Genomic DNA, 17,253 nt, shown 5'->3' on the forward strand with positions numbered 1-17,253 from the left:
ACTGTTGCAGCCTTTCTCTGGGCCCCCTTCATGTTTCTCCCCTGTATTAGATCAGCTTTCAGAGAAGAAGAATCAAGACCTATAGGTCATAAAATTACTGCTTTTCTGACTGATCCTTCTTGGTGACTTTTGGAAAAGGTGAGAAGTATATCTTTGATAACCATGTATTTATTTGGCTATAGCTCTAGGTTGGGGTTTTTTTTTTTTTTTTAGTCTCTTACTATAGAACCTTTGGAAAGATGTTCAATCAACCTCACAGCCTGAGGTCTGTCCCCCGTCTTCCCACCATGCCCAAACCTCTGTGTTGTCTGCTCTAGCTCTGTGCTCGCCCTTGGGTGTTGGGGGCAGTCACTTGGTGTTGGAGCATGGCTGAGACTTCTACATGTCGCCAGGCAAATCATTGGGCCTTTGGAGGCATCTCGAAATTACCACTCTAGCCCTTTCTTCCAGCCCAGGTCACACTGTGACATGAATCAGATGTGCTTGTCAGGAATCTATAAGGGGCAAAGAACATGACGGCGTCCTTATGTTACCTCTGCTACTCTGAGTTGGTGGCATGTGCTTTGTTGCTGGGCTCTGTAAATGGAGTAGAGAATGAAGAGTATTTGGATTACTGTGTGTGTCGGTCCCTGCTCTGTGGTCCTGGTGCGGGCCAGTCTCTCAGGGAGACGCTCTGGGGCCTGAGGACCGCATCAAGTCGTGCCGCAGGGCCTGGAAGAGGCTACGGAGGGACTGGGCCCAGATGTCCTTCTGATGCCCTTGGGACAGGGCTGTGCGGTAGGCCGTGTAGGCCAGGGTCAGCGCTGTCCTTTCAAAGTCCTCTTTCTTGAGGACGCCAGGGTGGCTGGAGAGGCTGATGCTCAGCCGGCGGATGTCCGGGATGCTCTTGGGGATCACGTGATTGCAGATGATGTGGAAGTCAGAGGCCTTCCTCAAAGAGGCGAGCTCCTCGTCCTTGATGGAGATCTGCAGGTCAGGGCTGATGTCAAGTTCAGCTAGCAGGAACTGGAGAGAGACACGGGACATGGAAAGACATGAAGCATTTGGGCATCGCTGAGGACATCACTGTGTTCATTATCACATATGTTCATCTAGGGAGGCAGCTGCGTCTCCAATTCTGACTTTCCCACTAGCTGTGTAACCCTGGGTGAGTTACTTAACTTCTCTGAGCCTCATTTTCCTCCTCTGTGAGATGATTAGTGACAATACTTCACTGGGATATTGTGAGAAGTAAGACAAATACAGTGCCTGGTACAAAGCCACTATTTCAGGGACTGCTTACTGTTACTAGTGGCCTGGACCAGCACACTAGTTCCTGATCTCCCTCCCACCCACCCACCGAAGATCTTCTAGAGCACGAACTGACTATTTTGGGTAATTTAAAATCAGAAGCTGAATTCGAAGGATGCAGAGAATTGTGCCAGGAATTAAGTGGGATACAGAGATTTGTCCTCATTTCTCACCTGTTCTTTAAGAGTAGCGTGGAGTCTGCCACGTGCATCCCCTGCTCTGTGCCGGGCTCATCCCAGCAACATAATAAATACTTCTTGGACTCCGAATTCTAACTTTCCTCTCTGTCTCTGACTCCCTCCTGGCTCGAATCCATCCTCCATGCTACTGTCTGCTATCCTTCTAGAACAGATCTGTTCATGTGACTCCCAAGTTCAAGACTTGGCAAAGTTTGCCCCCGTGGCAGGATTTGAAATCCCTTCCCCTTCCCCCAGCTCAACTGCTTGGCTGCACAAGGCTGTCTCTTAGCCAGACAGTTCTGGGACGTGGAGGATGTGAGAGGATATCAAGGCAGGAGGGGAATTTTGGAGATCATCGTAGTTCCTCATTTAACAGTGGAGGAGATTCAGGCCCAGAGAGCAATGGCAGCTGACCTGAAGTCACCCAGCTGGTGGGGGCAGAACCAGAACGACAGCTCAGATCTTGAACTGGGAATTCTATCACTGAACCAGTCCAAGCAGCCTTGGGGAATCTACCTGTGGTTTGAGGATGAGTGGGGTCTTAGGGGCCCAGGTGAGAGGGGCAGAGGAAGAGAGCTTCGGGGTGGCCCCAGCCCGTCAGAAACGGAGCTGTCCCAGCATGCAGTTCCTGAGACACGGCTCAGCTCAGACACCTGGCGTGGCATTGCCCGAGCACTCCTGACCAGTCCTGCCTCAAAACCTCTGCTTGGGGGGCGCCTGAGTGGCTCAGTCGTTAAGCGTCTGCCTTCGGCTCAGGTCATGATCCCGGGGTCCTGGGATCGAGCCCCGCATCGGGCTCCCTGCTCGGCGGGAAGCCTGCTTCTCCCTCTCCCACTCCCCCTGCTTGTGTTCTTGCTCTCGCTAACTCTCTCTGTCAAATAAATAAATAAAATCTTTAAAAAAAACAAAAACAACAACAACAAAACCTCTGCTTGGGAATGTTGCCCGACTCTGCTGCTCGGGTGCTGGCCGTGGCACCTTGGGGCCAAACAGAAATCTCTGATTTTGCCTCGACTGAACTCCCGATGCCATCCTTCCGTGTCACGGCGTGTGGGAGAGGGGAGGAGATACGAGGAAGACGTGGCTCTGGGATGGGCGGGACGGGATGAATCCGCCAAGTAGTCTAGACCAGTCCCTCTGGCGCTTAGGTCCCTTCTCCAAAAAACAGAGAGAAGGCCTTGAATTGACCACTTTCCCTTCTGCCTACCTCATAGAGCAGTTCGACTTCCTCCAGGGAGTTCTGCAGGACAGGGTTCAAGGGCATTGATGAGGATCTCTTTGGCCGATGAGCAGCAGGAAACAGCACGGCTGCAAGAAACCAGAGTTAGCTGGAGGGGCTGCGCTGTGCACATGGCCTGGAGGCCGGCTAGCCAGTCCAGAGAGTGACTGACTCCAGGTGGCGGTAGACGTGAAGCGGCGAGAGGTGACAGATGACTCTGGTTTGTCCCCGAGAGCTCCCAGGCATGTCAGACATTACTATTTCAGACCAGCGACTTCAAACCTGGCTGCTCATCAGAATCATCCCAGAAAGTTTTGAAAAATATGTATGTCTAGGGGTATGTATATCCTAGAGAATTTACATAAAACAAAATAAAACAGAAATGAGCAAACTGACAGCCCTCCCCCTGCCCCAATTCAAGATGAGTTCTCTAATAATACTGCTCCCTTTATCAATAGGAAGGGCTGGTTTATATTTATTGACAACCCTTTTAATGAGAGGATCAGACTTCTGGCTAGTCCCCGGCCATCTGAGATACAGCCGCCAAGAATCTGAATACCGGTGACAAAGTGCGGGAAAGGAGCTGCCAGGAGACCCTGACGCTTGGCCCCAGGGGTGTGGTGAGCCAAGGTCAGCACTTCCCCCAAGGGCTGGCTGACTTAGAGATGCATTTGGTATGAAGTCAATGACTTGTCAGTGTTATTCCTTGGGGACTGCATTTAGAAGTTGTAGCTGGAGGAAGATGGATGAGCTGCTAGAGGTAGAGGGCGTAGCAGAATTGGGAACTGACAGAGGAAGGTGAAGGAGGAGACCAACTATTAGAGTATGGGAATAACCAGGACAAATTGCCGTTCTCCAGGACCGTGTTGGGTAGGAGCAGACAGCCCCGTTCAGCCCAGCCCCACCTTGTACCAGGGCAGTGTGCAGAAGGGATTGGTCCCCCTGCTGCCGGCTGATAAAAAAAGATGCATCTTCTTCAAGACACTTGAATGTGATCTGCCAGAAGCCTGGGCAATGAACTGTAAAAATCCAAGAGACTTGGAGGTAAGTAGCGCCCCCTGAAGTTGTGCGAACCACAAGTTGTACAACCATACACGACAGTTCTCCTTCTTGATAATGGTGCCCTTGGAACCACCAAGAAAGAGTCTAGTGATGTCCAGTGTACTCTGGTTAAAGAAGGCAGGGCGCTGCCTAAGCATTGTAGAAGGTTTTCAATCGGAAGTGATACAAGTGAGACATCTTCAGTGTAAAGGACATTTCCTGAAAAGCCCACTGGTGGGCATCTCCTACTTCCTGGAAAAAGCTGGCTGGATATTGTATTGCTATAATACTGTTTACTCTGTAACTCATTTATTATCTATACCACAGGTTCCTCCCGGGCTGGGATATATACGGTTTCGTGTTTCTCTACCCCAGCAGAGCCTGGCAGGCTGACCAAATCCCTGCACTGAAGGAAGCCTTGACGGGAAGAGTGACCAACTCTGCTTTCCCAGAGCATTTCGGGGGAAGGAGCCTATAAATTGCTGAGGAATAGTTCCTAGCCCAGCAGTTTAGCAAAATTTGTTTTCTTTGCCAGGAAAGTGCCAACTTCCCACAGAATCATAGATTTTAGGGCTTGAGAAGGCCTTGGCCTCTGTTCACTCATTGCCTCTGCCTACAGTCTCAGGTGGAGGGAGGCATCCCCTGCTCCAGTGATTTGCAACCTTGACCCAAGGGGCTGATGCATGGGTCCCAGCTGATTTAACTGAGCGGGGTGCACATGGGACAGGAAGAGTTTTTTTCAAAGCTTCCTAGGCTTCTTATGGCAGCTTCTAATGGCAGCTGAGGTTGAGAATCAGAGGGTGCTTGACCTGACGTTGTGGAGAAGGAGCTGCCCCGGCCATATGGCCACTCTTAGGGTAACCCAGCGGTTGTCACCCTTGACCGGACATCCGGATCACCTGGGAGCTTGGAAAATCCCGAATGCCCAAGGCCAGCTCCCAGGCCAATTCATGGGCCTCTCCCTGGGGTGGATGTAGGCAATGGGACTTTTTACAGCTTCCAGGTCATTACAGTGGGCAGGCATTGGGTTATCCAGACCCACAGCCAAGCAGCGGGCGCCCTGCTATGAGGCGAACCCCACTCCCATCTGAGGGGTCATCTGAAGAGACCAGGGCCATCATGTTCTTGGAGACAAACGAGTAGAGGCACAAAGAGGGTGCGTACTTTGACTCCAATTTCTCTTTGGTGGGAGATGACACCAGGATCAGACCTGGTTTTAGACCGAGATGTGACCTGCTTCTTTCTGTGTGCCCTTTTTCTCTTCTTACCATGAAAGGGTGGATGAAATCCCATTCTCAGGATAGGATCCGAGAGCAACTTTACTTCTTTAATTCTTGTCCCTGGATTCCATTCTTATTGTGAAATTACAGATATTGTTCCCTTAAAAAAATTCACACCCCAGTAGGTGAAGGGGATAGGAGGGAATGAATGCCCTGGGCATGGAGCCCTTTCTGCTTCCTCTCTTCTCAGACTTGGGATGGCTGCCTTCCAGAAAGTTCTTCACAGCTGAACTATCTCCCTGTGAACACCAACACTCCTTTAACACACACACCCCAAGTGGACCCTGAGTTCTCAAAGAATGGGGAAGAAAATACTTCTGGATTCAAAGCTCAGCTTAATCATGAAAACACTGTTGTTTCCAAGAGCCCTTGTTCTGATTCTTTTTAAAAATGGTAACACAGTTTGGGGAAGATGGTTAGAAATAGCTTCAGCCTCTGAACCAGGAGACTGATCATTGCCCCAGAAAGTGTATGTGTGGGGGGCACAGAAATCTGAAAGATGGACAACCTCCCCCCTTGTTCTCCTGCTCTGCATGCTTCCACCACCTTCTGCCAGAGCCCCGCCTGTTGCTGGGGCTGCTTGGATGGTGTATCCAGCAGGTGCTTTTCTACCACCCTGGGTGTGGAAATACAGCTGGCCCCTGGCCAGACATCTGAGAGGCCGGGGTCTGACTCTTTGAAAAGAAGGCAAGGCCTGGAGAGGGATAGATTCACCTTTGCAGAGATGCTGGAGGGGGGCGGGGTGGGGCGGGAAATAAGCTATGTCTGGTCCTCGGCAAAACATTTAGATAAAAGGTTAAATATACAGTCACTCCCGATGTTCTTGTCTGCGACAGGGAAGGCTGGACCCTGCCAGAAAGGCAAATGGCCCACGCAAGAGCTGACCAGCTCCCAGAGGCATGTACGAGCGAAGCTTTAAGCTAGACCTGCTCCCGTGTGGTTAGACACGCTCCCCCAGGAAGCCTTTCCTGCAACCCTGCTGGCCACCAGTGTCCTTTCTCCAGCTCCGTATGCCCTCTGCGTCCTGTCTCCACATTTCCCATCTTGCTGTCTGTCACCCTGAAAGCGTTCGTCAGGGTGGCCGGCTCCTGGGAGTGAGGGAGGAAGTTTATGCTCCCCCTGCTTGACCTCAATGTCTGCGTAACACTGGGCTTCAAGGGAAGGCGCAGTATATATGTGGGGATGATTTTAAAGATGAGCCAGGGATTTTGGGGGCGCCTGGGTGGCTCAGTGGGTTAAGCGTCTGCCTTTGGCTCAGGTCATGATCCCAGGGTCCTGGGATCGAGTCCCACATCGGGCTCTTTGCTCAGCGGGAAGCCTGCTTCTCCCTCTCCCTCCGCTGCTCCCCTTGCTTGTGCTCTCTCTCTCTCTCTGTCAAATAAATGAATAAAATCTTAAGAAAAAAATCTTAAATAGAAATAAAGATGAGCCAGGGATTTTTAAAAAGCCTCACCAAACCAAAACAGCTGTGCAGACTCTTCAGGCTTTGCTGAGGTTTTCCTGTCCTGCCCCCTCATCACCTACCTTGATGGAGGTCATCATAAGCTTGACTGCCTGCTCATCTGGGGCAGCACGGCCTCCACCAGGCTGATGGGAGGGAGACCTGAGGGCTCCCCACTGGATGGCTATTAGCGATGGCACCTTTGCAGAGAGAGGGGACAGCGGGGACAGTGTGGGAGGCCAGAGACGGGCAGAAGGACCCCACCCGAGCATGGAGCCTCAAGCAAGAAGGCTACTGGTTCAGGTTTGTCGAAATCACTGACTTCATGTGCCTCTTGCTTGATGTAAAACTGGGCCAATTTGTTTTCTTCTTCTCCTCTCAATACTCTGCAGCCAGCCTGCCCTCCAGCTATTTCTTCAGGACGTGAATGTGCCCATGAGGACCGCTCAGTGTGACCAGGGGACATCAGAGGCTTCCATGTCTCCTAGCACGAAGGTCTGCTGCAAGGCTGGTCTCGGGGCAGGGAGACCATAAGCTTCTCCCCTCCTCCCCGACTCCCTGGCCATATGAGCCTTGTGGGGGGGGACATTGAGGGTCTATGATATATCGGACAGACCAGCATAGAACAAAGGATTTTCTTGCTAAAGGTCATGCATGTTCACTAATCCAGTCCGGGAACTGGATCCAGAGATTCGAGAGTCTGTATTACGGCATGTTCTGTCCATATCTTCTGCTGAGAGACGTGTTCGGACCGCAGACCAAAGTTGTTAAAATGTGAAGCTCAGATACCGTAAAGGTGCATGAGCCCACTGTGTGCTAGTCGACGTGCTCTGTGCTTTCCGTACGCACCTTGTGAGGTGAGTACTAACATGCCATTTCACAGATGAAGAAACGTGGAGGTTAAGAAACTTGCCCTAGGCCACCCAATTTGTTTGCCGTAGGACTGAGATAAAATCCAGACCCTCGCAGGCTCCCAAACCCTATCTCACCGATAGGGAGAACAATGCTATCTTTTTGCAGGTATATCGCCCCAAAGACTGGGCTCAGGAAAGATAGTGCAGTTAATTATGAATGAATGCATTTGGTATAAGACATATTCTGAAATGAATCACACATAATTTTTTCTTTTTTTAGAGAGAAAGAGTGTGTGTGAGTGGGGGGAGGGACAGAGGAAGAGGGAGAGAGAGAATTTTAAGCAGGCTGCACGCCCAGCGCAGAACCCAATGCAGGGCTCGATCTCACGACCCTGAGATCATGACCTGAGCTGAACTCGAGTCAGCCGCTTAACCGACGGTGCCACCCAGGCGCCCCTTAACACACACAGAATTTTTAAAAATTCTCTAACTTTGATTTATAATCCTGTGATACGCAAGGTCACATTACTACAGCCCTGCGATCACTCTCCTACATAGACCCTCAACTCTTTGCTCCCTCTTTGTTCTCTGCAATCACTTGGCAAAGTCACAGCGCATCTCCGCCCGTGTCCCCCGCTGCACCTGTGCCCCCGGATGTGGCCGGAGGAAAACACAACCGTGTCACGTGCTCTCATCGTGAGTTCACGGTCGTTCGGCTCACAGGGGCCTTTCCATGCTGCCCGACCACGCTCCGGATTTCCTGGTTCCTCCCACTTGGTTTCACACCTTCTAGTCTTTCCTTAAAGCTGCCTGCGTCTTGTCCGCACACTCGGGACTTCGCTGTTGTGCCCGTGCGCCCGTCCGGAGCCGACCTCCCCCGCGTGCGAGCGCCGCGTCCGTGGAGATGGCACGCAGCTCTCCACCTGTTCTCTTTTCTCTCCTGCGTCTTCCATCCCCCCTCGCTACTGGGTCTTCCACATCAGCACCAACACTTGTTCTGTCTGAGAAGCATAAAGCCCTCTGTACAGGCGGCTCTTCCTCCCGCCTGCCTCTTCCCGCGGCCGAGCCCTCCTCATCCCCGCTCTCTCCTCGCTTCGGGCCTCACCGCGGCCCCGCGGACTTCCAGCCTCGCCCTCCAGACCCGACGGCCGGCCACCCAGCCGCCGGCGCGCATCGCCTTGCCCGCCTGTGAGAGCTGCCTCTCCCGACCTGTACCCGGGTCGACGCCAGCGCGCGCGCGCGCGGACGCACACACCACGCACACATACCCCCCCCACACCCCCCAGACGCATGCCATGCCGCACACACACATGCACACACACGTACACACCACATACACACACACCCCAGACGCATGCCACGCCGCACACACACATGCACACACACCGTACATACCACACAAACACACATACCCCACACATACAAACACTGCTCCCACTACACACCCATCCTGCTGTCTATAGTCTTCCCCATCTCTCTCAGTTGCTCAGGCCAAAAACCTTGGAGTCATCCTCGATTTTTCTTTCACGTCGCACATCCAACCAATCAGCAAGTCTTCCCGGCTCTGCCTTCAAAATATATCTGGAATCGTCTACTTCTTGCTAGACTCCTGGTTCAAGCCTTGAGCACCTCTCCTAAAGTTGTCTTAGCTTCCATTCTTGGTTCCCACCCTTGTTCTGTTCTTTTTTTTTTTTTTTTTAAGATTTTATTTATTTATTTGACAGAGAGAGAGAGAGATAGCAAGAGCAGGAACACAAGCAGGGGGAGTGGGAGAGGGAGAAGCAGGCTTCCTGCGGAGCAGGGAGCCCGATGCGGGGCTCGATCCCAGGACCCTGGGATCATGACCTGAGCTGAAGGCAGACGCTTAATGACTGAGCCACCCAGGCGCCCCCCCCCCTTTTTTTTTTTAAGATTTATTCATTTATTTGAGAGGGAGAGAGAGAGTGAGAGAGAGAGAGTATGTGCGAGCAGGAGAAGAGGCAGAGGGAGAGGGAGAAAGAATCTCAAGCAGACTCCTGCCACCCCAGCCACAGGCCTCTTCACTGCTATGTGAGCACACCAGGCATGCTTCTGCCACAGGGCCTTTGCACTTCTCTTTCCTTTGCCTGGAATAATTCCTCCAGCGATTGCATGGCTTACTCCCATGTTTCCTTCAGGCCTTTCATCACCTCCTCAGGGACACCCTCCCTGATTTCTCTATTTAAAAGTATAATCCTTTATACTCTGTCCCTAATTTATTGTCAGCAAACAAACCAGATGTCTTATTTATATTTGTGTTTGTGTCTGTTTCCCTCACTAGGATGTCAGCTCCCTGAGGGCGTGGGATCTTGTCTGTTTTGTTCGGTGCTGTATTCCCAGTGCATAGCATCCTGCCCACAACTATTGAAGGAGTAGATGATCCCATAGAAACACATTAACTACCCTTGTCACTAAACCCCATTCTTTTCAAACAGAGTGCTTTACTAAATCCTTCTCTCCCCTCCCACCCCCCTTTTATTAATATGCTTCACGCCCAGTGTGGAACCCAAGGCGGGGCTTGAACTCACGACCCTGAGATCAAGACCTAGACCGAAATCAAGAGTCAGATGCTTAACTGACTGAACCACCCAGGTGCCCCTAAATTCTTCTCTTTCTAACAGGAGGATTCTAGAACTTATTCTTAGTTCCAGGTGCTGGCTAATTATCAAAATGTAGATGTGATCTCCTGTCTCTACCACCCCCTCCCTTTATCTCTGAGGAGCCTGTATTCTTGCCCGGGAGAAGCCCCTTTTAATGTTCTCAGTCAAGGCGGGCGCCTGTCTCCCCAACACCTTAGCTTGTCCAAGCTTTCTTGCCCAGACATACAGACAGAAATCTCCTTAAATGGAAGAGCCTGTCTGTGCTCTGAAGCCTGACCTTCTCGTTGACCTTTTGTAATCTGGGATAAAAATCTTCTACCCCGCCATCTTCCAAACATGTTTGGTAGAACAGAATGGTAGTAAGGCTAAGCTTGGTTCCCGCATAACTGTACACAGCATTTGTACCAAGGAGCTTGTTGGAAAGGATTCGAACTGCACACCGTATCAAGCCAAAATACACGATATTTTTAATGAAGCAGTTGAAGCAACTCAATGGAAATGGTTTGGGTGTGGAAAGGAAAAACTCTCATTTATGAAAGATCTTTTGTGAGATCTTACGAATGTCATTTACTTTTCTGCTCCTGGGCCCGCCCTTCAGAAACGCAGTGACATTCTGAGGGAGCCAGGATCTTGGCCCCGTGTGTTGGGGTCCTCTGGGAGCACCAGAGGGCCAGAGGGCTACGGGGAGCAGGGAGCACCTGGGGGGTGGGGAGGGGATGAGGGAGGGCAGCCGGACTCTGATGCCACAGACGTGGGGTGGGTGACAACCTCCAGCTCTAGCCTTCTGGCTGAGTGATCTGGGCTCCTCGACTGCTCGCCCAGGCTCTAGTGTCCTTATCTGTGTGTGGTCAGAAGAGCACCTGCCCCGCCGAGTCACTGGGGCTACGGGGCTGTGCTCAGTTACGCGAGTCCTGTTAGGACATACTGAACACTGACCATGGGCCCTTCCCTTCATGCCTGAAAACACACACAGCACTAAAAGGGAATCCTGAAAATGACGTAAATTCCGCCAGATAACTGAAGGGCCATCCTTCCCTATTAACCTGCTTTTAAAAAGAACAATTGACATGTATTTAATAAAAACAGTTATAGTATGTAATGCATACATTTCTTTTTTTTTTCTTTTTAAAGAAGACTGGTTAGTTCTCCTCAGCCCCCCAAGTGGTGTTCTGGCAGGACCTGGGGGCTTGGGCCAGGTGTGTCCGGCCGACCACAGGTGAGTCACCAGCTAACCACAGGTGAGTCATCAGGTCTCCAAGAAGTTGGTGGGGCTGGACCAGGCTGGCGTGGAAAACTGCCTCCCAAGGCCGAATCCTAGAGAGCGGTTCTAGGGAGAGGCCCGGAGAATGGTAGGAAAAAGGCCATCTTGACAGCAGGGTGTGTTCCTTTTGGGTTGATTTCTACATTTCCATTTGGGGGCAGGGGGTGGGGGAGGATGGGGACCGGGGTGCTGGTGCTGGGGGTTGGGGCTCGGGGAGGGGGGAGAGAGGCGGGGGGGGGGGGGTTGGGGGGGCGGGGGGGGGGGGTTTGCAGGTAGAGGTGGAAGACCCTGCAGGGAGAGGTGGCTCTCTGGCTGTTTCGACAGGGAATTCTTCTAAATTAGGTCTGGCGCTGGGGTGGGTGGGGGATGGGGTAAGGATGAAGGCGAAGGGAACAGTTAAGTACATTCGGAAAAATTGTTTTTTATTTGGGTGTGACTCCCATTCCATCTTTAAAAAATGGCAATTGGGTATTCCTCTTATAATTAGAAAAAAATGTTAAAAATGAAAAAAAAATCAACTACGTGGAAGACTTTTTGATGATAGTTAGAGGGACTCTATCGCTTGTTGACTCTGCTGGGAACCACTAATCTAGCACTTAACAAAGCTGCCTCATCATGGTCTCTGTTCCAGCTGTGCTGGCTTCCTGTCTCTAGATAGATTTGTTATTATTATTTAGGGGCTGACCTTCTCCAGGGAGGGGGTGGGCAGAGCACTACCTCCCCGGATGTTGCTATAGAACCTTCTGTGGAATGAGAACCTCAAACTTTCTTCAATGAAATTTTTTTCATTGGTTTAGGTGGTAGGTAATAATTCACAGTGATAAGCTTCTTCACCGTTTACAAAACATTTTATTTACATTTTGAATATGACCCTCACCACACGCAGTGGAGATAAGCTCTGTTATTGTTAATATGTGACTCGTTAGTGAGCCGAAGCTCAGAGAGGTTAAGAGATTTGCCAGACATCACACAGCCAATGAAAGGCAGAGCTTAAATCTTTGCGTTTCTTACAGGATTGCCCACGACGTGGCTGTGGTGTTTACAGCCTTGTTACAAATCCAGTGATCTCACTTGGCTTTCTAACAGCCTGTGCATTGCGAGGGTGGGTATTATCATCTTTTTCTAATAGGCAAATTAGGGAAGGCCCCCAGTAGCGCACAGGGTAAGTGGCCGAATGTAACGCCAAGGTCTCTTTGCTCTCCTAAGTGTTGTCTCCGAAGTTTGTGCACATCACGAGCAGGGAGGGTGTGTGTGTGTGTGTGATGTTCCCAGAAAAAAAGGAAAATGCTCCATTGATTATTTGCCTCTGGGTAACAATCATTTCACTGCTCAGCTCAGAGAATTGGCAAATCACTGATCTCAAGCTTAAAACTGAGGGCATAAAACTCAAATACGTGAATGGCTTTTGCTCCCCACCCGTGTCAGATTCATTTGCTCTGTGCATCTCTGGTTCACACTCAATGCCCCTTCTTTCCTCAACACTCTCCTTGAGAACCTGGAGGCTCAGCCCCACACCCACCCCTTCCGCCATGCCAGTCTGCGTCCTCTTTTGGAGCTCTAGAAACACCTATGAGCCTGACTTCTTATTCCAGTGCTTCTGGGGAGAGAGACCTCAGTTGATTTTAGGCAGCGGAGAGGGTTGAGTTGAGCTCTGCACGGAGTGGTCCACACTGCTGCTCCCTTGGTCCCCAGCAGTGATCAACTCTAATTGGCTAGACATGCTACCAGTGTCTGCCAACTGGAGCCAGTCCTGGGCATAGAGAAAAGATGCCACGGGGTCCCGGGGAAAGGAAGTCGGCCATGAGGGAACAGCCTTGCCAGGCTCCCTCCTTTCCGAGGTGGACCTCGGGGCAGGTGGGAGTAGCTGTCTGACACACACCTGAGTGAATGCTAATGGGTCACTCTTCTTGTCCTGCCACTGGGCCAGCTCTCCCCAGCCGGAAAGATGTGTCCACCCCTGCTTGGAAGCAGCATGGAGACCTCCACGTGGACAGCCAATGCCCAGGACCCCTTGTAGCAGGCCTTTTGCACCCCAGCACCCACAGTCCCACGATACTAGCATCAGTCCTGGTACCTGCTCTTCACATGCCCTGCCGGGCTACAGCAGCTGGGGGGTGGGGGGTGCTCAAGGGAGTCTGCTCACATTCTTGGAAGCAGAGATGACTTAGCTCTGGCATGTCAGAAAGGCATGCCCTCTGCATTCTTCACCTCCACCGAGTTCCCTCAGTGGCTTTGGTATTTTTCAGTGTCCCATTCCTCCTCAGCTTCTAGCATCTTCTAACATGTCAAGAAGCTTCAAGCAATTGGCAGAGAGGAGATAAAAGGAGGGGGGTTGGTGCAGGGTTTTTAATTTCCTTCCACCACCTTATTCTTTCTCCCCCAAATTCCTAATTGTATTTAAGGAAGAGCAATGAGCATCCAACAGACAAATAGAAAGCAACTCACCCCTGCCCCACCTGTGGGACACAGCAGCCTGGGCATCATAACACAACAGCAGAAGCAGCAGCGTCTTCCAGCACATCTTTTCCTCTAAAAAGGTGAAAAGTTGTCCTCAAACCCAGTGGGACCTTGGGAGCTACAGGTATACCCGCACTGGTCCTCCTGGCACGACGATGTAGTCCGTACCCCCGTTCCCTTTACAGACGTGCACAGATGCCCTCTCCTGCCCCAGAAGGGTGAAGGCAGAGGCAACCTCCTAAGGGGGGGGGGGGGGGGGGGACAGGAATTGGGACCTCTGCTAATTCGACTCTCTCCGGGATTGGGGGACTGGGCTTCCACAGAGAGACTCTGTTTTTGAGCACATCTGGAGTGACTCACGGGGCATGTGATCTCCTTGGCAGTGGGGTGGATAAATATAATTTCTGTACTTGAGTTCCATGTGTTGGATGGACCCACTGGAATTTTTCTTTAACAAACAGACTCGTGGAACTTGTTAGAGAGCTGGCTGCCGTCCCCGTCCACACACACACACACACACACACACACAGAGCAGAGCCAGGGGCGAGGGCTGCTGGAAGAGCTGGGAGGCCTGGTTGGCAGAAACTGGGGCTGACAGCCTGGAGTTGCCTTTAGGACAGCAGAGTCATTGTAGTGTCTGGGCTGAGTATCACTTGCTGCCCTTCCCCGGAGCTGGACCTAGCCATCTTGGTGCCTAGGGCCAGCTCCGAGAGCCTTCCCCAGGTTGTGGATGGATGGGGAGTCAGCAGTTGTGAGGAGCAGAGGTAGAACAGCGCTGTGGTGCATGGGTATTGTATATGCCACTCATGATCCGGGGACCCACAGTGACCCTCTCCTCCCATTCACATTCATGACACCTCAGTTGCTGGACTGTGTCTAGCTAGACCCGGGACCAAACCACTTTGATTCTCCCAAGCAAAACGGTAGTGTTCTTCCATGATCTTGTTTTGGGTAATTCATTAATTAACTTTTATCGAGATATAATTGACATACAGCATTGTGTAGGCTTAAGGTGTACAATGTGTTGATTCGATTTGCTGCACTTCTGTATTGCAATATGATGACCACTGGAGTGTTGGCTAGCACCTCTATCATGTCACGTGATTATCGTTCCTTTTTTCTGGTGAGAACATTTGAGGTTCATGATCATTTTTAAAGACTGCCATAGACAGACACCATGGTTTTTGTCTCCTATCACCTCTTCACCTTCTCTGAAGGTGCTAGAGCTTCAAGGACATTTTAGGATGACTTAACCATGCAGGTTTCCAACCTGTGGAGGTGGTGCCCAGGGTGAATGGGTCCCTGGGGAGATGCCAAGCTCTCTCCGCTTTGATCAGAACGCTTTTTCTTTTGAGCTGAAGGCAGACGCTTAACCGACTGAGCCACCCAGGCGCCCCCAGAACTCCTTTTTTAAATGTTATAAGAAATGGCTTGAAAAACAAACTTGAGTATAAAATTTGAAAACCACTGATCTTACTAATATTAACAATAGCTCTTGGTGCTTAATTTGTTTTAGGCACTGCACTAGGTCCTCTCCTTGTCTCGACTGATTTAATGCTGGCACCAAAAGCTATGCGGTTAATAGTACAAGACTGCACTCCTGTCCTGTAGATGTATAACATGAGTCACAAACATAATTTCAAATTTTCTGGGAGCCCCGTTAAAAAAAAGTGAAAAGAAACAGTATTGCAGCAATCATAATAATACATTTCATTTAACCAAATATATTTGGAATATAAGTTCTCTGTGTAATCAATATAAATATCAACAGGATTTTTTTGATTCTTTTTCAGACCAGGTCTTTGAAATCCAATGTGTACTTCCCACAGCACACCTCGGTTCAGACCAGCCACATTTTAAGTATTCAACAGTCACATGTGACCAGAGGCTACTGCTTGGGTGGAGCAAGGCTAGAAGGTAAGAGGGTGGGTTCTGTAGCCCGAGCAACACGGTAAATTTAGTTAACATTTATCACCTCACATAAGATCTACTTTCTTTTTTTTTTTTTTTAAGATTTTATTTATTTATTTGAGAGAGACAGAATGAGAGACAGAGAGCACGAGAGGGAAGAGGGTCAGAGGGAGAAGCAGACCCCCCGCTGAGCAGGGAGCCCGATGCGGAACTCGATCCCGGGACTCCAGGATCATGACCTGAGCCGAAAGCAGTCGCTTGACCAACTGAGCCACCCAGGCGCCCTAAGATCTACTTTCTTAGCAACTGTCACATGTACAATGATGTATTATTAGTTGGAGTAACCATGATGTACATCACATCCCCAGGACATATTTATCTTATAACTGGAAGTTTGCACCTTTGACCCACCTTCACCCATTTCTTCTACCTCTGGCTACCATCAGTCTGTTCTCTGTTCCTTTAAGTTTGGTTTTTTTAGATTCCACATATAAGTGAGATCATCTAGTATTTGTCTTTCTCTATCTGGTTTATCTCACTTAGCATAATGCCCTCAACTTCCACCCATGTTGTTCCAAATGGCATGATTTCCTTCTTTCCTATGGCTGAAAATATTCTATTGTGTGTGTGTGTGTGTTTGTGTATACACACACGACATCTTCTTTATCCATTCATCTGTCAGTGGACGCTAGGTTGTTTCCATGTCTTGGCTATTGTAAATAATGCTGCAATGAAAATGGGGTACAGATGTCAGTTTGAGATAGGGATTTCATTTCCTTTGGATATATACCCAGAAGTGGCATTGTTGGATCATATGATAATTCTATTATTAATTTTTTGAGGGCCCTCCATATTGTTTTCCATGGTGGCTGCACCAATTTACATTCTCACCCACAGTGCTCAAGGGTCCCCTTTTTTTCACATCCTCACCAGCACTTGTAATTGTTTGGTTTTTTTGATGCTAGCCAGCCTAACAGGTGTGAGGTGATATCTCATTGTGGTTTTGATTTGCATTTCTCTGGTGATGAGTGCCTTTTCATATACCTGTTGGTCATTTGTATGTCTTCTTTGGAAGAATGTTCAGTTCCTCTGCCTGTTTTTTTAATCAGATTGTTTTTTTGCTATTGAGTTGTATGAGTTCTTTTTTTTTTTTTTTTGTATGAGTTCTTTATATATCTTGGATATTATTCCCTTACCAAGATATGGTTGGCAAATATTTTCTCCCATTCTGTAGGTTGTCTTTTCATTTTGTTGATGGTTTCCTTTGCTATTCAGTGTACTTCCTTTTTAAATCTGCAAAGATTACCCAAAGGACCTAGCATGGGACTGGGCACTCTAGCTGCCCATCCAACATTTGTTGACTGATACGGAAGTAGAGAAAGCTCCAGCTCCCCCCTGTTCTCTTGCCAACACTCCTGTGAGTGAGGCAGTGCTGGGGAGGGAAGATGGACATTACTGCCTGGCCATGGGGAAACTAGGGCCAGAAATCACACTCTTGGCTTCCAGTCCTGGGGTTTTTCATAGGTAGGCTCAAATCACCAAGCTGTCACCTCCTAATTCCTAAGCTGCACTGAAGATTGGCTTTTGGATTTGGGCTGGGAACGGATGTGTTTGTAACTAATTTCATTTCATAAGATGATGAACTAGGCCTTCTCTCCTACCACTACAACTTGGCAGCAGAAGGGAAATGCCTTGTTTCTCC

At 49.9% G+C, this 17,253-nt stretch overlaps 1 protein-coding gene across 1 annotated transcript; it reads right to left on the reverse strand.

Moving 5' to 3' along the window:
• Window positions 1-282: 282 nt before the first annotated feature.
• Window positions 283-13,853, reverse strand: FAM180A (family with sequence similarity 180 member A). The gene is made up of 3 exons (XM_021692980.1): window positions 13,629-13,853; window positions 2,677-2,777; window positions 283-1,005 (listed from the first exon to the last, which is right to left on the reverse strand). Exons 1-3 carry the CDS (start codon window positions 13,702-13,704, stop codon window positions 661-663), a joined length of 522 nt encoding a protein of 173 aa, XP_021548655.1. The 5' UTR covers window positions 13,705-13,853; the 3' UTR covers window positions 283-660.
• Window positions 13,854-17,253: the final 3,400 nt, after the last annotated feature.

The sequence above is a fragment of the Neomonachus schauinslandi genome, chromosome 12, assembly GCF_002201575.2.
Source record: "Neomonachus schauinslandi chromosome 12, ASM220157v2, whole genome shotgun sequence".
NCBI classification, from domain to species: domain Eukaryota; kingdom Metazoa; phylum Chordata; class Mammalia; order Carnivora; family Phocidae; genus Neomonachus; species Neomonachus schauinslandi.

Bases quoted from the DNA above. Each gene is read 5' to 3' on its own strand.
- FAM180A (XM_021692980.1), bottom strand. From the start codon at position 13,704: ATGTGCTGGAAGACGCTGCTGCTTCTGCTGTTGTGTTATGATGCCCAG. The intron at 2,778-13,628 runs GTGAGTTGCTTT...GGTTTCTTGCAG, and splicing joins GTCCCACAGGTGGGGCAGGG to CCGTGCTGTTTCCTGCTGCT. The intron at 1,006-2,676 runs GTAGGCAGAAGG...GTCTCTCTCCAG, and splicing joins AAGTCGAACTGCTCTATGAG to TTCCTGCTAGCTGAACTTGA.